The 23,555-nt window shown below is 50.2% G+C and overlaps 11 protein-coding genes across 11 annotated transcripts; 8 read left to right on the forward strand and 3 right to left on the reverse strand.

The window, feature by feature from the left end:
• Nucleotides 1–130: 130 nt before the first annotated feature.
• N7457_004271 (RsfS/YbeB/iojap family protein) lies at nucleotides 131–1,123 on the forward strand (the record flags this gene model as incomplete). Its single annotated transcript, XM_057175316.1, has 1 exon — nucleotides 131–1,123. The coding sequence occupies one exon, from the start codon at nucleotides 131–133 to the stop codon at nucleotides 1,121–1,123; it is 993 nt and encodes a 330-aa protein (XP_057032363.1).
• Nucleotides 1,124–1,601: 478 nt separating this feature from the next.
• On the forward strand, nucleotides 1,602–3,190 carry pex12 (ubiquitin-protein ligase peroxin 12; the record flags this gene model as incomplete). The annotated part of the gene is made up of 2 exons (XM_057175317.1): nucleotides 1,602–1,659; nucleotides 1,758–3,190. 2 exons carry the CDS (start codon nucleotides 1,602–1,604, stop codon nucleotides 3,188–3,190), a joined length of 1,491 nt encoding a protein of 496 aa, XP_057032364.1.
• A 381-nt stretch (nucleotides 3,191–3,571) lies between these two features.
• N7457_004273 (phosphatidylinositol-3,5-bisphosphate 5-phosphatase) lies at nucleotides 3,572–6,616 on the forward strand (the record flags this gene model as incomplete). Its single annotated transcript, XM_057175318.1, has 1 exon — nucleotides 3,572–6,616. The coding sequence occupies one exon, from the start codon at nucleotides 3,572–3,574 to the stop codon at nucleotides 6,614–6,616; it is 3,045 nt and encodes a 1,014-aa protein (XP_057032365.1).
• A 237-nt stretch (nucleotides 6,617–6,853) lies between these two features.
• Nucleotides 6,854–8,725, reverse strand: N7457_004274 (Tti2 family protein; the record flags this gene model as incomplete). Its single annotated transcript, XM_057175319.1, has 4 exons — nucleotides 6,854–7,765; nucleotides 7,826–8,280; nucleotides 8,331–8,526; nucleotides 8,570–8,725. The coding sequence occupies 4 exons, from the start codon at nucleotides 8,723–8,725 to the stop codon at nucleotides 6,854–6,856; spliced, it is 1,719 nt and encodes a 572-aa protein (XP_057032366.1).
• A 125-nt stretch (nucleotides 8,726–8,850) lies between these two features.
• On the reverse strand, nucleotides 8,851–10,802 carry N7457_004275 (tRNA adenylyltransferase; the record flags this gene model as incomplete). Its single annotated transcript, XM_057175320.1, has 3 exons — nucleotides 8,851–9,089; nucleotides 9,141–9,701; nucleotides 9,755–10,802. 3 exons carry the CDS (start codon nucleotides 10,800–10,802, stop codon nucleotides 8,851–8,853), a joined length of 1,848 nt encoding a protein of 615 aa, XP_057032367.1.
• A 395-nt stretch (nucleotides 10,803–11,197) lies between these two features.
• On the forward strand, nucleotides 11,198–13,481 carry N7457_004276 (TRAPP III-specific subunit 85 family protein; the record flags this gene model as incomplete). Its single annotated transcript, XM_057175321.1, has 2 exons — nucleotides 11,198–12,269; nucleotides 12,319–13,481. The coding sequence occupies 2 exons, from the start codon at nucleotides 11,198–11,200 to the stop codon at nucleotides 13,479–13,481; spliced, it is 2,235 nt and encodes a 744-aa protein (XP_057032368.1).
• Nucleotides 13,482–13,873: 392 nt separating this feature from the next.
• On the forward strand, nucleotides 13,874–15,583 carry N7457_004277 (putative vacuolar sorting protein SNF7 family protein; the record flags this gene model as incomplete). The annotated part of the gene is made up of 4 exons (XM_057175322.1): nucleotides 13,874–13,926; nucleotides 14,039–14,333; nucleotides 14,393–14,815; nucleotides 14,876–15,583. The coding sequence occupies 4 exons, from the start codon at nucleotides 13,874–13,876 to the stop codon at nucleotides 15,581–15,583; spliced, it is 1,479 nt and encodes a 492-aa protein (XP_057032369.1).
• A 96-nt stretch (nucleotides 15,584–15,679) lies between these two features.
• rad18 (E3 ubiquitin-protein ligase RAD18) lies at nucleotides 15,680–17,009 on the reverse strand (the record flags this gene model as incomplete). The annotated part of the gene is made up of 3 exons (XM_057175323.1): nucleotides 15,680–16,238; nucleotides 16,296–16,425; nucleotides 16,475–17,009. The coding sequence occupies 3 exons, from the start codon at nucleotides 17,007–17,009 to the stop codon at nucleotides 15,680–15,682; spliced, it is 1,224 nt and encodes a 407-aa protein (XP_057032370.1).
• Nucleotides 17,010–17,199: 190 nt separating this feature from the next.
• Nucleotides 17,200–18,985, forward strand: N7457_004279 (uncharacterized protein; the record flags this gene model as incomplete). Its single annotated transcript, XM_057175324.1, has 8 exons — nucleotides 17,200–17,250; nucleotides 17,300–17,355; nucleotides 17,421–17,662; nucleotides 17,719–17,897; nucleotides 17,952–18,269; nucleotides 18,338–18,362; nucleotides 18,411–18,788; nucleotides 18,846–18,985. The coding sequence occupies 8 exons, from the start codon at nucleotides 17,200–17,202 to the stop codon at nucleotides 18,983–18,985; spliced, it is 1,389 nt and encodes a 462-aa protein (XP_057032371.1).
• Nucleotides 18,986–19,408: 423 nt separating this feature from the next.
• On the forward strand, nucleotides 19,409–21,064 carry N7457_004280 (glycoside hydrolase family 125 protein; the record flags this gene model as incomplete). The annotated part of the gene is made up of 1 exon (XM_057175325.1): nucleotides 19,409–21,064. The coding sequence occupies one exon, from the start codon at nucleotides 19,409–19,411 to the stop codon at nucleotides 21,062–21,064; it is 1,656 nt and encodes a 551-aa protein (XP_057032372.1).
• A 593-nt stretch (nucleotides 21,065–21,657) lies between these two features.
• N7457_004281 (uncharacterized protein) lies at nucleotides 21,658–23,316 on the forward strand (the record flags this gene model as incomplete). The annotated part of the gene is made up of 2 exons (XM_057175326.1): nucleotides 21,658–22,077; nucleotides 22,141–23,316. The coding sequence occupies 2 exons, from the start codon at nucleotides 21,658–21,660 to the stop codon at nucleotides 23,314–23,316; spliced, it is 1,596 nt and encodes a 531-aa protein (XP_057032373.1).
• Nucleotides 23,317–23,555: the final 239 nt, after the last annotated feature.

A 23,555-nucleotide genomic window follows, 5' to 3' on the forward strand; every position in this document is an offset into this window, starting at 1 on the left:
TGCCCCTCCCCGAAATGATTCTTCGGGATGACCCATCTGTTTGCACTGTTTGCTTCCGCTATCGCTGATAGGAGCCGACGCAAATGAAGTCAAGACTTCCTTGGCATATCTTTTTCCCAATACTGTCAATATGAGTAGGCTTCTTCTACGAGGGGCTGCATGCCAAAATGCTCGAAATGAGGTGTTGCGATCTCTTCCCGTCTCTGGCATCCCACTGCCGCGGTTCTCTCCTTTTTCCTCCCCTTCGATCCCCAACCCTAGAGCTTTCTCCGCCGTAACTTGGCTACGATCTGATCGTCCTCCGACTTCACACCAACTCGAAACCCATCTGTCTGAACCGGAAGATCCAACAGCTCAACTAGAAAACAAGACGCCAGCTACATCACAACATGTTCCCTGGTATCTACAGGAAGAGGCGCCGACAGTGACAGACCGCCCGTTGAACGAGGCCCATCTCCCGCAGATCCCTGATAATTCACCAGAAATGCTCTCGACCCTTCTGGAGTATACCTATAAGGACTTGGGTCTGGATAGTCTCAAACTTTTCGACTTACGTGGCCTTGAAATCCCTGCAGCTCTCGGTGCTAGTGTCATCATGATCATTGGCACTGCTCGCAGTGTTAAGCATTTGAATGTGTCGGCGGATCGCCTCTGTCGCTGGCTTAGAAGTCAATACAAGTTGTCTCCATATGCCGATGGCTTACTTGGACGCAATGAGCTGAAAATCAAGCTTCGCCGCAGAGCCAAGCGAGCGCGTGCCGCTAGCGCAGCTGGCGCAATGATTGACGAAAAGGATGATGGGATCACCACAGGATGGATCTGCGTTAACGCGGGCGTGGTTGACGAAGGTGCTTCCACGACGCAGCTGAGCGACGTTGGCATCGAGGGATTTGGTAACCTTGATCTTGGCACCAGTGTGGTTGTCCAGATATTCACGGAGGAGAAACGGGCTGATGTTGACCTTGATGGTCTTTGGGAGGCGACTCTAGTTCGTGAAGGGCGACGAAACCTCAGGGAGAGCACAGAAAATCCCTCAAAGACTAATGCTGCGCCTCCTAGGTCTATGTCTGATGGATTTGGCTCCACTCCGGGCTCAAAGAGATACTTCCATACCGCACGATGAATCGCGCTAACTACCGGCTCTGTTGAGTTCGAATTGGAAGCGGTGTCCCCTGACACAGTGACTCCTTCATATCTCCAGGCGGTGCAGCAGCACCAGCGGCAGTGAAGTTGTATCCTAATCGACACCGACATCTCTGTTGGCCCTTCCACCGAAACTTCAGCTGAAAGTGGCCGAGCCGAATCTGGGAACACTGTGAAGACACCGTTAGGGCAATTGAATGAAGAGAATCTAATTTGTAAAATAGTTTAGCATATATACTCAGTGTACAATATCATGATATCTATCTACTTCTAATCGCTCGCAATTATTTTCTTTCACTCACCTCACAGAGCGGTGGATCTGCACCTGTTCAGGGCATGGGGAAGGAGGTACTTAACTCGGATAAGCTGAGCCTCGGCTGAAGATCACTGGTTCCGCCGACTCTCCCCCATCTCTCTTCAGAACGTCACCCTGATAAGGATGACTGACACTCCTGACGATGGAGTACCTTCCTAGCCTCACACAGGAGTTCGATGAACATAAGCCATCGTTATTCGGTAAGTTGATTGATGCTTCCCCGCGGGGGCACACCCCAGACACACGGAACCCCATACATGATCGGAATCGCTGACGTGGAGATTGCGCGCAACAACAGAACTCCTCGCAGAACAACAGCTTTCGGATCTTCTCCCTCCATCTTTACGTTATCTCCTCGCAGTCGCAACACATCGCCACCCGCGGTACCTTCTGCGGATCCTCAATTCATATGACGAAGTCTATGCCCTCATCTCATTAATAGTCGAACGTTACTATCTTCGAACATTCGGCGGCTCTTTCACAGAAAACTTTTATTCCTTGAAGCGTGAGCGCGTTCTCCGCACCAAAAATGGCGAAATCCCGCGCGCCCAGGTGGGCGCCGCAGGACCTGTGCGCGAGGCCCTCAAGCTACACTCGACGGACATCTGGAAGAACTTGTTCGTCATGGTTGGCATCCCTTATCTGAAACGCAAGTTAGATGAAGGATACGACATCCATGCTGCGCCACACGCATCCCTGGTCACAAGCAGCGGTCCAAGATATAATCCCAGCGACGACTTGCCGGCCAACCCGTCACTGCGCCAGCGCATCTTCTTCTACTACAAGTGGTTCCTGCGCAATGTTTACCCATCGGTGAATGCGGCGTACTATTTCTCCGTTTTGGCCTTCAATCTTGCCTATCTCTTCGACAACACAAAGTACTCCTCCCCATTCCTGTGGCTTATTGGCACGCGCATCCGCCGTCTCGGCTCCGCAGACCACCGCGCCATCGCCGCAGTGCTAGATCCCAAGCCTGGCCCCAGTACCGGACGATCTCGACGCCCGGGTGGGGGTCTGCTAGGTCTCCTTAGCCCCCAGAACCTCCACACTCAGCTTTTGACGTCGCTGCGCTACTTCCTCCCTGCGTCAATCTTCGCTCTCAAGTTCCTAGAATGGTGGCATGCAAGTGACTTCTCCCGCCAGCTTGCCCGGAAGGCAACTGAAGTTCTGGATCTGCCCGCCCCCGTTGTAGCAGGTCTGACTTCTCCCGCGGAGCGACGGAAGTCGTCCATTCAGGACGAGAAAGAAAAGGACAAGAAGCAAGCCGAGCAGGAGAAGAAGAATGCCACTGGTGATCTAAAACCCGCACTCAAGCCTCCCCGCCGCCACCAACCCCCCATCTCTGCGACTTCATACCTTCCCATCTACACCGTGTCCTTGCCTCCCGCTGATTCTTCAAGCGCTAATACTTGTCCTGTCTGTATGGGTGCGCTCGTTAACCCGACTGCCTGCCAGACTGGGTATGTGTTCTGCTATGTATGCATATTTCACTGGCTCAACGGTGAGCATCAGCGTCAAATCGATTTTATGACTGGCGATGGCGCTGGCGCTCCGTGGGAAGAGGAGATCATGGGCGATGACGAAGACCCAAAGAAAAGCGTTCATGGAGATGACTCCCATCAAAGCACCCGCAAACGATCTGGTAAGTGGGAGAGTGGTAAGGGAAGATGTCCTGTGACGGGAAGAAGGGTGCTTGGAGGGACTGAGGGGCTGAGGAGGGTGTTGATTTGATCTACGATTGCCAGAGTGTATACCCTAGATAGATAGCCCAGTTGGCTTTCTTAATGGCACATTGTAACGCAGTCATCGAACTGTATATGAATACAACAGCATGCACATTTACCTGCATCTATATTTATAGGTATATTCTGTTTCTCCACGGGCATAAATATCTAGGACTACCGATATTATGTCGGCTTTGTAGCCAGATACATCCATATCAAAGACATTCGCATGTGTTGTTACCAATGCGGCAACTTTGTCGCCTCAGGCCACAGGCGACGTCATGTGGGGATCCCCGTCGCTCTTTGTTATAAAGTCGCCTTCGGTTGATAAAATAGTTATGTAGCTTTTCTAGCTGCATATCAAGCTTTTCCCGGTGTATTCTGAGCGATGGAGAGCTTCGATGATGTTTCTCTTATTGGACCAGTGTCCCATGAGCCAGCCTTCCACGATGACCGACTCCCAATTTCCAGCGCCGACCCTTCAGATCCAAGTCTGGCGAAACCAGACACTGTAGAGGCGCCACCAACGTCAACTCAAACGACGAGTACAGGAATCTCTTCGCGAATAGAGAAAGCTGATCGTATTGGACTGGTTGACGACGGCTCTGTTGTGTCGGAGTTCGAGTTTCCCCCTTTGTCCTACAACCCACCACCCGGGGCTCGGATTGAAGAGGAAGACGGCGAGGATGAGGAGCCACGAGTAGCCACCTCTTTTGAGCGAGAGGCGTCGCCAGCTACTGCGCTAAAACATCGACCCACATTGGACAACCTAGAGGATGAGGGTATCAATCGCATGCACAAATTCACTCTATACGAAACTGCGACTCGATTCTACATGGTTGGAATCAACCTTACGGAGACTCGTTTTCGCATTTTGAAAATTGACCGGACTTCAGAGTCTGGAGAGTTGAGTATTACCGAAGATGATATGGTGTACAACAAAAGAGAGATGGTCCAGTTGTTGGACGCGATCGATGACGGCAATAAAAGCTCTGGCGGGTTGAATCAGAAATGTAGTGCCTGGGCATTGCTCGGTTTCATTCGGTTCACAGGCGCATATTATATGCTACTTGTCACCAAGAGGAGCCAAGTTGCCATGCTGGGTGGGCATAATGTCTATCAGATTGACGAAACAGAATTGATCCCATTGACCACGTCTGAACCTTCACACCTGAAGGCAGAGAAACACCCAGAGGAGGCACGATATATTGCGATCCTGAACAATCTCGACTTGTCGCGGTCTTTCTACTTCAGTTATGCCTACGATATCACCCGCACACTCCAGCATAACATCTGCCGGGATCGCAAGCGGCATCAGGATGGCCTCCCACAGCCCTTCTCCCAAGATTACCATTCCATGTTCATTTGGAACCACCATCTTCTTTCCCCCGCTGCTGAGGCTCTCAAGAACCCCTACGAATGGTGTCTTCCTATCATTCATGGATATGTGGACCAGTCTAAGATGAGTGTTTATGGACGATTGGTCTATACCACAATCATCGCCCGTCGATCCCGATTCTTTGCTGGAGCACGCTTTCTTAAGCGCGGTACGAATGACTTAGGATACGTTGCCAACGATGTGGAGACCGAACAGATTGTATGTGAACAGACAACAACCTCATTCCATTCCGCTGGTCCAAGACTCCATGCAAACCCTCATTACACCTCATTTGTCCAGCACCGCGGGAGCATCCCTCTTCATTGGACCCAAGAAAACACAGGTGTATCGCCCAAACCTGATATTGAACTTAATCTTGTTGATCCATTTTACTCGGCTGCAGCGTTGCATTTCGATAACCTTTTCGAAAGATACGGAGCTCCAATCTACGTTCTTAATCTGGTTAAGTCCCGAGAACGAACCCCGAGAGAGTCAATACTCCTCAAAGAGTTTACAAACGCTGTGACTTACTTGAATCAATTTCTCCCTGAAGACAAAAAGCTCATCTACGAGGCTTGGGACATGAGTCGTGCTGCGAAAAGCAGGGATCAAGATGTCATTGAAACTTTAGAAGGTATCGCAGGCGACATCATTCCAAAAATCGGTTTCTTTAAGAATGGCGATGACGCGGAGTCTGGCCTACAGCTTCAAAATGGTGTTGCGAGGACCAACTGTATCGATTGCCTTGATCGAACGAATGCCGCGCAATTTGTCATTGGCAAGCGAGCACTTGGATATCAGCTCCATGCCCTTGGCGTCATAGATGACACCACAGTGGAGTATGACACCGATGCCGTCAACCTGTTTACGAACATGTGGCATGACCATGGTGACACTATAGCTATTCAGTATGGCGGATCACATTTGGTGAACACCATGGCTACCTATCGCAAGATTAATCAGTGGAGCAGCCATTCTCGTGACATGGTTGAGAGCTTCAAGCGGTATTACAACAACTCTTTCCTTGATGCTCAGCGCCAAGAAGCCTACAATCTGTTTCTTGGAAACTATATCTTTTCGCAGGGCACTCCAATGCTTTGGGATCTTCCTAACGACTACTATCTCCACCACACCAACCCTAAGTCCCATCTTGCAAGAAAGAAACCTAACTATATCGCGTGGTATACGCCTGAAAATTTGAAAGCCAAGGAATTTCCGCCGATGCCATTTCTTCCCAACGCACCGATTTCACATTTCGATGACTTCTGGTTGGAGTACTACCGGCCCCTTGCTCTTTCCTCTCTCTCCAAGGTCTTCTCTCTGAAAATGAACTCCACAACTCGGTACTTGCCTCCGATCCGCCCAGGACATCCAGTGCCCGATCTGAGTCCCTTCGTACCCCGAATCCCTCCAGAGCAAATCCAACGCGAGCGCCACCCACAACAGCGCAGCGTCAAAATCCAAGAACCACCCACCAGTCGCAGTCGCGCCTCATCAGGCGCCCTGAAAACCCCTGAGTCCACACACACCTGGGCCCACCAGCCACCCTCATCATCAAAACACCCCCCGCCCACAGGCATCATCAAAGAACCCACTTTCGAGATCCATCAGGCATCTCGCATCCCGCCCATCAACCCCCCAAATCCCCATTCCACCCCCAGCAAAGCCGAGATTGCCCAGTGGACCCTCGGCCAGCTAGTCAGCGACTCGCTCAGCCCCTCTGTCACCGCTGCCGAGGCGGAAGAGTATGAACGGTACATCAACCACCCGCTGAAGGTTCCGCTCGTTGTTACATCTGAAGACGAAATGACAGCTTCCTCATTGCAAGACCATGGCTACAATACCGATCTACTGGAGTACGCGAACAAGTGCAATGTTGAGGACGTTGCACTGGAGACAAGGGCCGGGCACAATAGAGATGCTTATACTGAGTTCCTGGATATTTCTGAGGATGGCATCACCGTCGTCGGCGAGGATTTCGAGAAGAAGAGATATAAAAGATACCGCCAGTGGCTGCGTGGGAAAAGCCTTTTCAAGCAGCGGGTTGATGCATGATGGGTGGATTTGAGAATCTATCATTTCGGATTTTTGTTGACGTTCCGCACAGCAAATTGATACCCCTGTTCTAGTATATTTGTTTCATCTATGAAGTGTTGCCTCTTTTGTTGCCAATAAGATATCAAATGCAAAGTTTTGATTTAAATCCAACAAATCAATTTACATGACCTTTTTATCATTTTGCTTCAGATTCCAAAATTATCTCTTTAAATCGACTTATCTAACAAGCAATTATCAAGCAAAAAGACCCTTCAGCTCTGCATCCGCGTCGGCGAGCTCCTGGAGCTCCTGCTGCATCGTTTCCTTTGCCTGCAGTTGCTCCGGCTCTGGCACACCAGCCGCTATGGGAACAGGGTTCTGCAAAACATGCTTCAGAATTTGGAGCGTTTGTTGTAACTCGCGCTTCAACTTGGCCAGTTCAGTCACAGAGTCGCTGGTATCTTCAGCAACATGGAGCCAGCATGAGCTCAGTCCGCTGAGGACCTCACCACGCCAGCGCCAGATACGTGGGTGCGCGTTCTTGATCACCGCTTGTGTGGTTGTTGCTGCAGCTAGGAGAAGAGGGGGGTGTGCGGTTCCGAAGGGATTTGAGAGTGTGGTGTAGAGGACTGGAATAAGTTCTTGAAGGTATTTCGTTGCGTGAATTCCCAGCTCGTTGATGATAACTGACATTTTTTCCAGGAGGAAAGTTGAGAGGCGGGGGTGTGGGAAAGAAGCCGTCGCTGAGCCAGAGGCCGGGGTGCTGGAGCTGACATGGTGGAATGAGGAGATGAGGTTTGATCGCAGGAGTTTGACGAGGCTGGTTGTATAAGCTTCTTTATCCTTTTCAGATTGCAGAGGACCCTTGTAGGCTGTTCTGAAAGTGGAGAGGAGAGCCGGGTATGCTTCTCCGAGTATGTCTAGGGATCTATCTTCGGGTGTGATGGATGGGAGAGAAAGGAGACATGGAGTGACGGCGTCTTCGAAGACAGATGTGAGGTTTGTTCGTCGGAGAATATCCGAGCCGCTCTCTTGGATCGGGCGCAGGAGTTGAGTGAGTAGGGCGCAGCCTTTCGATTTGAATGGGAGGTTGTTATCATCAATCATTGCTAGTATAGTTGGTACAAGCAGTGGGAAGTGCGCTTCGAATTGTGCCTTATCCTCGGCCTGGTATGGATGTCAACATGGAAGTCATGAGTCAACAAAACCTTGATGATACCAACATACCTTGTATTGCGAGATGATCCATGATAGCACGGATGCGACATAGATATCGGTGGTCTTCCAAGGCTTAGCTGATTGATCCAAATCGCTCGCACCAAAACGAGGCAAAGCCTGAGGATGGAAGTTCTTGCGGCCGGCACTGGTGATGGCTGGATTCTTTATTTTTGCAAAAAGAGGCCTAATTCTGTCTTTGAGGATGGATTCAATAGCAGGCCAGAATTTGTTGCTCAGACGAGTGTCCTGGATGAAGACATTCATAAACATCGACGCTGCATCGTGGCTCTCAGATGTGACCCATGGGTCTTGCTTATTGGCAACAGATGCCCCTGCAAGTAGGACATCCGCCACATTGTGTGGTTTTCTAGTTGGCATGCCGTACAAAGTTTTGTTCAACATCAGGAGAAGTTCAATGGCCAGCTCACACCTGAAACGGGCGTCGCTTTGGGCCTTCACGATATCTGATTGGCAAAATTAGCAAAGGCCTCTTGTGCGTCTCTCAAAGACTTACCGTCCGTGATATCGGCGGTTTCATCAAAATCAACTGCAAATTCCGATGAAGGCAGGGCAAGAGCACTAGCCCAATCAAACAAATTGTTCACGGCTTTGGCCTCCGCTGGGTTCAAGGGTCGGGCGCCTCCATCGTTTGGCAGCAGCGGTTCCCAGTACTCGATATAACTGAACGCGGTAACAATGCTCTCGCATATCTGAACAATGAGCTTCGTCCATACTATCTTACAAGGCACTTACATCCAGATGTGTAGAGTGATCATGAGAAGAGATGTCTTGCCATAACTGACTTAAATCACTTTTGGACGCCGCCGCATTGGCTGGGAAGAACCGATGAGGCAGTTCTCCGGGTTTCTGGACGAGAGTCTCGCGAACTTCTTTGCGCAGCTTATCCATTGTTTAAATAGTAGACAATGGGAGAATGAAGTGTTAAGATTGATGGGAGCAATGAGGATAAACTGTCTGGACCAATCCATGAGGGTTTTTTTTATTTGTCATCGGGTCTTCCCCCGTCAACGTCTTCACTTTAATTCTCCTTGTCGACCCGCGATCTCCTCCAGCACCTTTTCCTTGTCGGTGATTTCAGGATGGAGGAGCTGCCATTCCAGAGCCATGTTAACTGCCTTGGCCATCCAGGGTCCCTTTTTAGCACCCAGGCTTTTGATAATTTCATCGCCATTTACAATGGGTCGGAGGTCACAAACATCCTCCAGGTCATTTTCTACAATATACGCAAGGAACTGGTCGTATTCACGGGCCACTATACAGCGTGAGCAACGGAAGGCCATAAACACAAGAACGTAGATCTTACCTTCTGCGAAGTCGCGGAGAGCCATGGCCTCTTGCATGATGGCCAGGAGAACGCATAGTTTCCAGTCCTTATTCCATGATCGAATACGTAACCCCATTTGCTGTCGAATTTCTGCCGGTGTTCCATTTATCTGGTTGGCGAGAAGCGCAGTTTTGGTCGCAATGGTTTCCTGGTAATTCAGAGCAGCGGCTCGGATGGCATTAAGGGTCTTGTTATCGGCACGAAGACTGTCTTTTCCAACCTCAACCGCTCGTGGGGGCAAGGGTTTCATTTTCGCTGGTTTGGGACGGGCGGGGATGGAGGTCCAAGGAGCAAAAGTCGCTACCATCCAGGCGTAGTATATGCTAGTTTCGTCACGGAAAAGGATCTCACGAAGGCGCCTCGTGACCGACTGAATCTCCTCGCTCTCACCAGATTCCGGACGCAACAAACGTGCCAGCGTATTGTAGGCAAGAGGCCATGTCGAAGTATCAGCCTTGACATCATCTTGATGATTAGCGAAGATCGTGGGATATAATTTGAGTCGATCAATAAACTCCAATGCACCACGGGGGTCCGGGCCTAAGAGATGGCGTGTTAGAAAGGTAAGTCATCGACCGAGCGCAATCACCCACCACGCAGCATTTTTTCAAGCTCGGTTCCCACGCGCTCTTTGCTGATTTTAAGCTTCAGTGCCTCGCCGATATCTTCAATTTGCATAGCTGACTCTGTATCGTGGTCTATTTGATATCCGAGCCGGCTCGCAAACCGAATCAGTCGAAGCACACGCAGTGGATCATCTTTGAAAGTTTGGTATGGTTCCATTGGGCATCGGATGATCTTCTTTTTCATGTCATCCAGTCCCCGTTCGGTGAGATCCTCCAGTTTTGACTCATTAAGATTGTAGAAAAGCGCATTGATGGTTGCGTCGCGCCTCAAGGCGTCTTCGACCGCAGTACCAAACTCCATCTGAGGGTTTCGACTGTCATCTGTGTATGTTTCCTTCCGTAGATTGACCAAATCAATATCTAGGCCGAAGATCTTGGTTGTGACGGTTTCGAGGTGTTTTGATTTCTCTGGGTTGGCCTCGATTTTGTGAAGGCTCACGATGGCATCGTGCATTTTCCCGGCTGGAAGGCTTTGTTTGTATTTCTCCAGGCGTTCTGGAACATCCAGATAGTCTTTGAGGGCCATGCCGAATTGATATCCAGTCATGTTGCTGATGCCCACGTCGATGTCATGGCTCTCGACTCCGAGCAGCTTATCCCTGACCCATCCGCCTGTGAAGCGCAGGACGGTCTCTGAGTGATCTCTCGCATAGATGCCTCCCTCGGCAGCTTTCTGCTCACTAATATATTTTGCGACATCGAGCAATAGGGTTCGTAGAGTGCTTTCAAGTGGAGTGAGCTCAATGGTAGGGGCGGCGGTGCTCATATTTGCGTGTAAGCCTTCCCGTACCGGGGAGGAGATGCGTCGCCTCTTGCTGACTCGATCTGAGAACTCGGGGTCCGATTCGGGGTTGCGCATGGAAAGGCGTGCAGATACAGCGTAGTTTCGGAGGGGTAGATCTTGTTCAACCGGGCGTGTTCGGCCAGCTCTTCTCGCTAGAGTGCGGGCAAGTGGAGCTCTAACTGAAGAAAGACCAGCGGCCTCTACTAAATACGCGAAAGAGCGTAATCGCATTGAACCTAACCAGGTCAGGTACTTTGCGAAAGTGAGTCAAGTTTGATTGACGATAAGCATGGCCCTCACGTGGTTTGCATCACCACTGGGGGATCTCTCAGCTCCCTCTACTTTCCTCAGAAGTATTAGATATTCATTTCAGTAATACGCTTCTCAACCTCAAAGGGCTTTATTTAGTATCCAACCTGTTCTGTCACTCTGTTGCCGTTGTTGCCCGTGTCAGTGCCTATCGGCCCGAATCCATCGACTTGGCTTTCTCCCCAACAACACCTCCGTGAAGCTGCCCGCATCGTGTTCGCTCTATCACACATCGTCTAACCTCATCTACCAGTCGATGGGGCCTGTCGATTAACTAAACTCGCTTCAAGTCTGCTCAAAGCAGCAGGTGTCCGCCCATGACATCGCCTGGAGATGCTGCTCCGGTCAAACCTCCGCCGTCCTTCTCCCCCGGCGTTGCGCGAGTCGCATCCACATCACCATCACGATACCCCGGGGAGCATGAATCAACTCAATCCTTAGATGTCGAACTGTCAGAATCCCAAGCAGTCATATCTCCGACCCCGCTCTCAGCCACGATCGCCGACTTGCCAATACGGTCTAGCTCGACGCACTCGCGATCTGGGAGATCTTCCACCCCACAAATAGCACGGTCATCAATCGGTTCGCCGTTCGATGGGAGATCTGATGGCTCAGAAGATATAAGATCATTAATTATCCGGTCATTCTCACCCACCATCGCAGTTCATGCCTCCGATGATACCGATTCTTTGGTGAGGAATAAGGGGTTCAAGGGGGGCTTTTGGGAGCTGATCCGGCCCTTTGGAGAGACAGTTTCCGGCAAGGTGGTTATTCGTGACAGTATCGGCTCAAGCCGTGCCTGGGAGGACTATGGTGTGCGCTTTGTTGATTTCAGAGGGATCGGCAGGGCTTCGGCTGGTCGAGACTCTGGGTCCCTGGCGCAAATCGAAGAAGTGTTGGCCAAGCAGTTGGACTCTTCAGAGGGTATGTTACGTGGATCAGTATCGGCGAAAGATTTACTGGGATTGCCTGCAACAACTCCTTTATGCAAATCATTCTTGCAGCAACTTCTCTCTTTGTCAACCGCAGCACCCCATGAAACTTTTGGCCACCCGGTAGCCAATGTAATAGCTATCAGTTCGCGCAATCCGGCCCCCTTGGAGACACTCCGGCAACTTTACGCTGATGGTACAACTGGGGCCAAACACTTACCCGGCTGGGTTAACCAGGAGTATCTCCGTTATTACGTTTTGGTTCATGACGAAGAAAGAGACGATATCACGGAATCTATGAGGCTTTATGATCAGATGAAGCGGCACTTTGGCCTACACTGTCATCTTCTAAGACTGCGAAGTAGCCAGTGTGTGGTGACAGACGATGATAGCATGCAAGTTCCCCAGTGTGAATGGCTCTCGCCATCAGAACATCTGTCGGGAGCGGGCGAAGCAGGCAAGTCCTTAGCTACCACATAGTTACACATGAACTAACCCTCTACTAGAAGCCTTGGTTGACCTCGGCACCGATGGCACACCATATCTTTTTGGCTCCGATGCTACCGCTATCAGGGCATTCATCCGAGAATTGACGGTGCAATCCGTGATTCCATTCATGGAAAACAAAGTAGCAGTCTGGAACGACCAGGTCGCATCTAAAAGGCGTGGCATTAGTGGCAGATTCATGTCGATGTCTCGTCGATGGGCTGGCTTCGGTTCAAGCTCGCGTTCAAGTATTGGAGGTTCGTCGGGTGGCATTAGCGGCAACTACGATTCGACACAAAATTTTTATAACCCAGATTCCCCAGAGGCTGTCTTGCGGAAGATGGCGGACTTTGCATTCATGCTCCGCGACTGGAAACTCGCTGCGTCCACATATGAAATGATTCGAGCAGATTTCGGCAACGACAAAGCCTGGAAGTACCATGCCGCGGCCCACGAAATGTGTGCTGTTAGCATGCTCTTGAATCCACTGGCCACATCAGCCAAAATGAAGCTTGATAGCGTCGACCAAATGTTCGAGACCGCCTGCTACTCCTATCTCACGCGTTGTTCAGATGCGCCAAATGCGCTTCGTTGTCTATCCCTAGCGGTCGAACTTCTCAAGTCTCGCGGTGGGTCAGCTACCGAGAGCGCAGCCAAGTGGGCCATGCGGGTCATGGACTTTGGTTTGGTAGGCTCAGTGGGTCAGATCCTTTACACTGAAAGGGTAGCTGCTTGCTACGCTTCAAAGACACCAGTTGGAGCAGCAAAGTGGGGTGGGCGCCGCAGAAAGGCTGGCATGTGGAGCATCCTCGCTGCCGACCAATGGCTCAAAGCTGGCCAACCAACCCTAGCTTCTGCCTGCCTGGAAGAGGCCGAGCGTCTTTATGCTGATGTGCTGCAGGCCGATGGCGAGTTTCCCATGCCTGAGATGCAGAATTTCGTTGAAAATCTGCGCCATGCGGTGAGGGTTGAATATCTTGAAGCAAGAGGGTTCGATGCCCGAGATGAACCGACTAGCGAAGATCCCTTGGAAACTGAGGAGACTAGCGAGAAGCTCGACTTGCGCCATCACCGCCGCTCTCTGGTGGGACATCCTGTCCAGCTGGATCCTGGGGCCTTGAACACGACGCAGGGAGCTCGGGATCCTGAGAGTCCACCCAGTGATGACTTTGAACGAGCTTAGACTAATGATGGTCTTAATATTTCATCATAACATATAACCATAGAATACAGGCCTGTTCAAACGGAAATTTATATTGAATTTATCCCATCGCCTCCTTATAAGCCACATAAGAAGGCATAGCTACCTCGTTTACGACTTTGCAAGCCTCTTATACCTCCCTCCAACATTCTTAACACCTAGCCCATGTAACTGACACAACTTTTGCAATGTGAAGTATCCCCGCACCTGCTACTTCCAGAAGCATCACGTGCGGCGGCTTATCGATAAAGCTTTAGGTTCACGGAGCGGTGGATGCGTCGATGACCCTATCCGCTTTGTCTCGAATTCTAGTCTCCCAACTTGACCTCTTTGCCTAGAGTGAGTCACATACTCGCTCCTCTGCATAATCCCGCATGATGAGTGAACTCCTGCAGTATATTCTCACCCACGAGGAAGCATTCCGAAGGTAAAGTCCGAGTCTCCAAAGTCCAGATCTGCCAGAGCAACGAGACCCTATACGGTCTATCGAAACAACCAAAGGAAGCATTTCATGCTAACCACCATCTTCATATTCTTAGAAACCGCTTACCCTCTCTTTACTCCGACTTCACGCCTCAAAAGAAAACAAACCCCGATGGCTACGCCGTAAACGTTGCTGCATGGGAACAAGCACTCAACCGAGCCGCAAAGCGTGGCTATACCTCTTCACGCGGCGTGCGGGTCCGTTCTGGTTCTGATATATCAACTAAGAGCAACAAATCACCTGCAAAACGGAAGAAGACAGACCACCTGGTCCTGCGAACGGATGAGGCACTGCTCCGGGATTTGGAGAGCCCGGAGTGGGGAAGACCTGTGGCCCTGGGCACTGTGTTTGTAGGTCTAGTTTCTACCCTCTGAACATGAGCTATAAAGCTAACCATTGAGCCTTACAGGACGAAGCAGTGCGTAAGAGTTCGATGATTCCATTGCCGATCTACAAAACCACTGCTGGGCTTTTTGAGAAGAAAAGCCAGTGGAGAATAATTGACCCTGGGGCTTTAAGTCCCTGGAGTGTTATGAGCTGGGGGGCTCGGCAACTCAAGGGCTTCGTCGTGGGCTCTGATAGCGATTCCGCACCAAAGCTGCAAGCGCAGGAGTTGGTCTTGGTAGAGAATCTACAAGATGCGGCAGACCGCGCTGTCAAAAAGGCTACGGGAAGCAATTCATCCAAGCTGGACCTTATCTACTCAAAGGAAAGCTTTGTCAAGGACTTTGCGGCCATATTAAACGAGGGTACAGAATTATCGGATGCAGATTTCGATGTCTTGTTGCTTTATTTGTCCCGCGATAGCAATGCTATTGCATATGATGGCAAGGTAAGTCGGACTATATAGATTTGGGCGAGAACACCCAGATGCTGACTGATCATTGCGCAGACGATTAAGTTCAGATCCGTAGACGACACTGCGGAAATCACGCAGCAGGACACAACCATTGCATCCATCAAGACGCTGGTTTCGACTATGTCGGAGCAGGTCACGAGTCTGGAGGCGAAAATCGCTGAGCTGACTGCGTCCGCAAAGACAGCCTTGGCGAACAAAAACCGCATCTCGGCGTTGTCGGCTGTGCGTTCAAAGAAGCTAGCTGAGCATAACCTCCAGCAGAGATTCAACACTCTCATGCAGCTTGAAGAAGTCTATTCCAAGATCGAGCAAGCTGCCGGTCAGGTAGATATGGTACAAGTCATGCAGGCAAGCACTGGCGTGCTTCGCGGTTTGCATACGCAAATCGGCGGTGCTGAGAGGGTCGAGGACATTGTTGAGGAGCTGCGTGAGGAGATGACCAAGGTGGATGAGGTCGGAAGCATCATGAACGAGGCCGGTCCGGTCATTGATGAGGGAGAGATTGATGATGAGCTTGCAGCAATGGAGAAGAGCGACAGAGAGGCAAGGGAGAAGGAAGAAGCAGCAGTCACCGAGAGCAGACTTGCCGAACTGGACAGTATCAAGCAAGCCTCTGATGAGGCTTCCCGCCGAGCACGCGCACGCGCACAGGCAGCCGAGGATGTGGAAGCGGCGCTGGCGGATAACATTGACAGGCTCTCTAACATGTCTGTCGAGGAGCGACCGCTACCAGCAAAATAAAGTCTGTTCTATGAGAGAGTTACTTGCCTTTCCGCGAAGGCAGTTTTCATTATCATGGTTGCTTCTCAACGCCAGTTCAATGCGGCTTGTTCCGAATCATCCAGAAAGGTCGATAACATGATTGACATCAGTGTCTGGATTGAACTCAACCTGTGCACCATTCACTTCCAACCCAACTGGCTGCTGTAATTTTGGTTCCACCGGTCCAGACGAAGATACAGATGGTTCAGGGATTGCAGATCGTACCCGAGTCTCACTCTTTTTACGCGCATTCGCGATCAAACGCTTGAAGTCGTCTTCGTGATTGGTTGACCATTCATTTGCATCGAAATCCTTACGCATCACATTGTTAGATGGGGTGAACGGCGACGGCGCCGCTGCATGCCCTCCCTGTGTGCGTTCCCAAATATCCAATTCCTGAAGCAATGTCCTCTTGGATTTCGGGTGTTTGGAATCGCAATTTGCATTCCACAAATTCATCCACTCGGTATGACGTCTTTGCAATAACTGTTTCTGGCCCCAATCTGGGATTCCGAGATCCCGGAGCTTCTTCCGCAATGCGATGTCCTTCAATATGGAGTAATTTATGGCAGGAAGTCGCTCGGGCTGTTTGCTATTGAGGGGAAGGCCTCTTTGGGATGGCGCTTTTAATGACCTGTGATCGTTTCTGGTTAGCACTAGTTTCTAGATCGATGTGATAGAATCAAATTACCCGAATGATGCTGGCTTTGTACTTGAACCTGTAAGGGGTGCTTCTTCCTGTTGGTGCACATTAAGGTGTGGGAACACTGCTTCTTCCTTCATCTTGCGATAGCATATTGGGCAAGAGACCAAGCCATCTTCTGTGAGGAGATTAGACGGAGTTAACATCTGTAGACTGGAGTGTCATACCAGGCACATATTCTTCCTCTTCCTGGCTATCTTCAATGACCTCTGGCACAATGTCAGGGACAGCCCGCTGTTCCGCAGAGCTATTGATATATCTTTGAGAGCGAGTCCGCCGGGGTTGCGAATTTGTGTCCGGGACCCGTGTCTCCTCCTCTTCTACCGGATTGACCTTCCGCTTTTTTTGTGCAGGCTTCTCTGCTTCTTTCTCCCCCCGAGACAAGCGCTCGGTTTCCTTCCTCGCAAGCCCGAGTACACTCGGCCGTGCTGCCATGAACGCGTCGACAAGTTCCTGCACCGCCCAATTGCGACGTAGTTTGAGCTCTTGGTCAGAGCTTCGACATGCTGGACACTTGCCTTCGGCACTGAGACAACGGCGAATACATAGCGAGCAAAATGTATGACTGCAGGAAGTGATAACGGGATTATCGAAAAAGTCTTTGCAGACTTGACATCGTAATGAGGATTCGAACGGCGCGAGTAGCGAAAGTGGTGTTTCCAACCAATCGGTAGAATCGGGGAGATCAAACGATTGATCCATTGATATAAGGCCTGGACCCTGAGTTCCTACGGCCTGTTCTGTAGAAATTCCAAGCGGACTCGCTCGGCGATAGCGAACGAAAGAGGAGAATACGAGTGGAGAGCAAGACACCAAAGATGCCAAGACCCGCTGACTGATACGCGTTAAGTGGTTGAGCGCGCGTCAGAGCAACTTGCACCTCACAGCAACCATGGACTCCAAATTGTATCTGGCTGAGAATGTGCTCAATGAGCGCCGCCCTGTATGATATACTTCCGCCCTTTTACAGAAGAATTGGCTCATCAGAATAGGTCACCTATCGTTCATTGAGCCGTGCGCTCAAAGTGAACGCCAATCGGGCTAAACAGTATGTTTTTTTCCGTTTGCAAAGGAAATTGCAATTGCAACTGATACTAACTCTCTGGTATCTAGTATCCTTTTTGAATTCCACCGCAATGAGAACGCGAAAAAGCCGCAGACTGTCCACGCAACCTACGTCATCTCCGGTCTCCAGAAAGCGTCTGAACCAGCCCCTGCAAATGGCCATGCGAACGACGAGGATGAGGTTATGCAGAGCAGTCCGTATCTGCCTAGCTCAATCCCGAACCAGGATGAAGTCTCAGACTCAATTCGCATCACCTCCATTGTGTTAGCGCGTGAAGAAGACCTTGAAGGTGAACTGATATACAGAATGTTATCATGAGTGGGCTGGTTGCTGATCGTGAAACAGATGCGAAATCAACATTCCAGTCGATATCTACCATTCATGTCTACAGCCTTGAACCGACCGCTCTCCCGGACTTGAATGTGTTGGTGGATGCCAGCCGAGAGATAGCGAGTAGCCATGCGCATGAGGATCCATTAGAGTGTGGGAAGCAATGGGGTATGATCCAAAACCGGAATGTCAAGGTAGGTTATTCGTTGGCTCAACAGCTCTACTGTGATCTAAAATGTAAGGTTTAGAGGAGGACTGGTGCGCGCCCACCCCCACCCCGAGCTGCAGCTGCAGCTCCAGCTGTTAAGGCGCCAGCTGCCAAGGCATCGAAGCCTGCGACTGAGTCGACGGTGCCTGCCAAACGGCCATTTCAAAAGGAATCATCCTCAGCAAAGGCAGAAGCTCCCAAGCCCGATGAACCAAAGTCCGAGCCATCCTCTGCTGCCAACTCTCAGACATCCTCGAAGCCTTCTGGTAAATCAGCGCCAGCTAAGCAAAAAGGCAATATTTTCAGCTCTTTCGCCAAGGCAAAGCCAAAGACCAAGGCATCAACACCTACAGAATCGGTTTGTGGAACCATCCTTGTGCCCTTCTTCTGTTATCTGTTTACTGATCTTACTCACTTTGACTCCAGGCCGCAGCAAGTGCCGCGGAAGATGGTTAGTGGACCTCCCTTTGTTTTGTTGCATTAACTAACAGCTTGAAAGTGATGCTTGACGATGCCTCTGAAGAAGAGGCCGAAGAGCTGTTCCCCAATAGCACCGATAAAACTGCTGCACCAACTCGCGAAAATAGAAAAGAGCGCGAGGAGAAGCTTAAGAAGATGATGGATGACGACGAGGATGAGGCTGATGGTACACCCAGGTCTCCATCTTGCGACTCGAAGAAACAAGGCATTGACATGCATACAGATGAAGAAATGCCTGATGCCGACGAGGAACCACGGGAGCCCACGCCTATTGAACAACCGCCACCATCCAAACCAGCCGAACTCAAAGAAGAAGTGACAGTGCAAGGTGGGCGGCGGCGAGGCAAGCGGCAAGTCATGAAGAAGAAGACGGTCAAAGACGAGGAAGGTTACTTAGGTCCGTGCATACCACTGAGGCCCCATTTGTTTTCCGACATATACTAATTTGACGTAGTCACCCGGGAAGAGGCATCATGGGAGTCTTTCTCCGAAGATGAGCCGGCGCCCAAGAAGAAGCCAGTCAATGTTCCCAAGGCCAAGGCTGGCAAAGCCGCGGGACAAGGGAATATCATGTCATTCTTTGGGAAGAAATGATATCGTTAGCATAATTCAGGTGTTTAATGAGTGTCCAAAAGCATATATAGCTAATAGCATAGCGTATTTTCAGCTTGTCCTCCGCAAGTATACTTCCAGCTTTGTATTCAATATTCCCAAAAAGGAAACCCCGTGGTGTCAATTTTCTCCGCATCTCGCGTGGAGAAAAGACACCGTGCCCAGGCCGATGTCACCTCACTCGGGGTGTTTAGTTTGAGGTAATTGCCCTTTAGTATCTTCAGATTGATATATAAGATCGCAAGATATACTACTGGGCAGCGCTAGAAAATCGCATGCGTGCCGTGGAATGTATCCCTGCCCGGTTGAGATCGGCATACATCCCCTCTTATTTACCCCGGCCTTCTCCTCTGCAGTGTCGCAAGTCTTCCCTTCATTTTGCTTCAGACTCGCGACCCTCGCGCCATGGCTCTTTCTGCCTTCCTAGCAATCGCTCTGGGCTTACAGGTCAGCGCCCTCCCTGATAGCGATAAGCCGGCCATCTTGCGACGAGCCTGTCCAGACTACGTCTCCTATGCATCGACGCCGCAGTCAGTATCGAGAATTCGCCCAGAGACGCAACATCTGCTAATATATCGCAAATATAGTGCTCCTTACAGTGGTGGTCCCTTGAACCTTCCTTATCAGCGACCGGCAGAACCGTGTCGGACCTTCTCATCGCCCGCCGTAGAGAAGGTCATTGATGATATCACCTCACGCCTGGTCGACAAAGACCTGGCCCAGTTATTCCGTAATGCATTTCCAAATACCTTAGATACCACCATTCGATGGCATACAAACGGATCAACTTCATCCAGTGCCAATGCCAAGCGAGATGGCGCGCAATGGACCGGCGTACAGACCTTCATCGTGACAGGCGATATCAACGCCGAGTGGCTCCGTGATTCAACCAACCAACTCACGAACTACCAGAAGCTGGCTGCGAAGGATAAAAACCTTTACTCGCTCATCTTGGGAGCTATCAACACCCAGTCTGAGTTCGTCATCCAATCGCCTTATTGTAATGCCTTCCAACCACCATCTCTCAGCGGTATCAAGCCGGAAACCAGCTCCCAGAAGGATACTGTGCACCCCGCTTATGACAGATCATTTGTCTTTGAGTGCAAGTATGAACTTGACTCGCTAGCTCATTTCCTACAGCTGGGGACTGAGTTCTATGAAAACACTGGTTCAACCGAGTTCTTGACGGACCGATGGTACAAAGCGCTGCAAACTTTGCTCGAGACTATTGACGCCCAGTCTCAGCCTACATTCAATTCTAACAATCAATTCGTCCCGAATGTCTACACATTCCAGCGACAGACTGACATTGGCACTGAAACACTCAACTTAGCTGGTGTAGGCAACCCGCTAAATAGCGGCACTGGCCTGATTCGCAGCGCCTTCCGGCCCAGCGATGATGCTACTATCTTGGGATTCTTTATTCCGCCTAATGCTATGATGTCCGTGCAGCTTCAAAAGACGGCAAAAGTCATCAAAGCAGCCGGTGGGCATGCCGACCTTGTTGCAGACTTGCAGGAGCGCGGCACCAAGCTAGCCAAAGCAGTCCGTGAGCATGGTATTGTCCATCACTCCAAATATGGCGATGTCTATGCATTTGAAGTCGATGGATATGGGTCGCGTATCCTCATGGATGACGCCAATATCCCCTCCCTGCTTTCTTTGCCTTACCTCGGCTTTGTGGATAAATCAGACCCCGTCTACCAGAACACTCGCAAAATGATCACGAACAAAGCCTCTAACCCTTACTACCTGGAGGGTCCGCAATTCCATGGTATTGGGGGTCCGCATATTGGCCTTGAGAACGCTTGGCCTATGTCTCTTCTTGTTCAAGCTATGACTTCTGACGATGACGCTGAGATCATTGGAAATCTCAATCTCGTTCGTAACTCGAGCTTGCTCGGACTTGTCCATGAATCTATCAGTGTGACTAATATCAAGGACTATACTCGTCCTTGGTTTTCGTGGGCGAACTCGGTCTTCGCGCAGACTGTTCTCAAGGTTGCTGCCGAGAGGCCTCATTTGATATTTGGTGATAATGCTGAGCCGTATACTGTTTGATAGGGGCGGCAGATCATATATTTGTCGCCTAGAGATTTTGGCCGTTTCCTGAAAATACTTTTAGTTTAGGTCTATCCTCATCCACTCATCATTATTCATTACATGAGTCTAGGAATGGGTAGTCCTGCTTTTCAGTCTTAGTCTTAAAAGCGAGCTACTTGTCTCTTGATTGTATTCCCAATCGTTTGTTCGAACTCATGGCCCGAACTTCAGGCTTCTGGTGTCTGGTTGGAGAATATACATGAAAACCCCGAGCTGATTGTGCGCGCATCAAGGATTCAAAAACAAATACCAGGGGCATACCTAGTCCCCGCACCTCTCAAGTTCTACAGGTCGGAAGTAACGGGATCGATATGATTCAAGACCTCAAATCTCGGTCTATATGTCATTGGCCCGTCATTAACTATTCATGATCAGCCCTTGAGTTACGTTGCATTGATACTGAGGTACGACTCCTGGCATTGCTTCAGGCTTGAGAAGATCCAGTGAGATATCATCTCAACAATTTAAATTGTTCGCTAAGTCCGCCTGATGTGCCATTGAATTGGCTGGCTGATCCATCCCGTCTCAGGATTCCCTGATCTACAGCCAAAATGTCTCTCGCATATCCAGAAGGCGAGTGCTTCTTCAAGCGTTCAGCCTTGAAGACATCTGTGTATGATGCCGACAGACCAGAGCATTTCTATGCTCACCTCATGGTCGAGTTTATATGGAACAGGCCGGCATTCCATGGCTCAGACAGCCCATATGATCGAAATCGCCATTATCACCCACGCTCGGTATACAAAGTGGTGAAAGGAGATATGTGGAACACCCGTTATGGCAACTGGACAGATATCTTCTTCTTGTACGGCAAGAAGCCCTATAATGGCACTTACAGAGCAGCAGAGCACAATCTCTGTGTCAATGGGAATCGCTTCAGAGATCAAGAGAAGGGTGGATCGTTGGAGTCATGGTTCATGTTGATGCCGATGCCGTTGTTGGCAAAGGGCGAAGACTGGGTTCTTATCGACGTATGTTGTATCTAACATGAAAGAGATGAGATATTCTTATTGCTAACTGTCTTTGTGAGACAGCGCTTAGCATGCATCCGTGCAATATATATCCCAGTCGCGCAACAGGCCTCTGAAGACTTCCCTGAGGTGTGCACATTTTTGCAAGTTAACTTTGCCATTTCGCGGGAAGTCAGTATTCTCGCCTACCCAGAGATTTGGAGTCCAGACAGGCGCGATTATGTTGTTGGAGAGCGTTGGGAGAGTCTCTACTTGGATGCCACACTTGGTATGCAACCGGCACCAGAATGGACCTTGGCAATCAACATACGCCGATTAGTGAATTTGCTGTCGTTGCCTCGAACCCTGAGGACGTATAACGTCTTTTCCTCCGAGAGTATCCTCCTGGTAGATCGCAAGTTGACACCGACAACAGGAAAGGTGCAGAAGTTTTCCGACTCTGCTGATTTGAGTTGGACGACTGTTGCGAGTGCGAATTATGGACTCACCGTCCAGTGGAAACCCCCTCAGGCAACCACATGGCTGGCAGACTTTATCAAGAACACTATGACTACTGCTGTGGGGTTCGTTCCCTTCATTGGTCCTCTCGCTGCGGTTGCATTTCCCTTGGCATGGACTGCTATTGCTGATCCGGAGAGTTTCGAGGATACACTGCGTACGATGGTTCCGAATGCAGACTTAGCAATGCGTATTCGTGATGAGATTCAGAAAAGCGCCAAAGAGCAGCAGAGCTATGTGCCCAAAGAATGGATCAAGGTATCTGGGGGCATGGGCGATGTATTAGCTCAACCTGCAACGACTGCCCCGGCCAAAGGGTCCGGGATAGACGAAGCAAAGCGAAAGGCGACGGTGCAGAAGACTGAAGCTATCAGAAAATTCAAATATTGGAACATTCTCAAACCTGCTGGACAAGGTGTGGCGGAGAAACCCCAAGAGAAGAAAGAGACAGTCACCACCTCGCAAGCAGCTACAGTGCAAGAGAAGAAAGCGACCCCGGAGCCACCGAAAAAGGTCTCCCTTGACGATGTGGGGCCTAGTGCGCTGTTCCAACTTGCTACTCAGGTTTTGGAGCACTCGGGGGATAATCCAGCCCTCAAGTCTGATACGGTTGGATCTGAAGATGGCGAGACTGGGGCTGTTCTGGAGGAAATGGTCCCAGAAGAATACTCAGCCCTTGAAGAGGAAGAAGTAGAGAACTTCTATGACTGGATGGCAGAGTATATTCAGGGCCAAGCTTGAACTGGGATGCGACATTGTCTTAGGCGTTTCGTTCAAAGGTGTGAGATATATTCCGAGCGCATATCCGGGCTTTTTGCTCGAAAACCAAATTGGAAATCTCAAGCTCTTTTGCCTTACTTGATGGAATGAGAATATGTTCAATGAAAATGTCCTTGTCAGTATCCTTTAATGTAAGATTATGCTGTTGGGGCTACTACTGGCATAGTCTCCTGGGTCATATTCCACCGAAACTGTTTCAT

Source organism: Penicillium paradoxum, assembly GCF_028828445.1.
Source record: "Penicillium paradoxum strain IBT 22861 chromosome Unknown utg000004l_segment0_segment0, whole genome shotgun sequence".
Taxonomy (NCBI): Eukaryota; Fungi; Ascomycota; class Eurotiomycetes; order Eurotiales; family Aspergillaceae; genus Penicillium; species Penicillium paradoxum.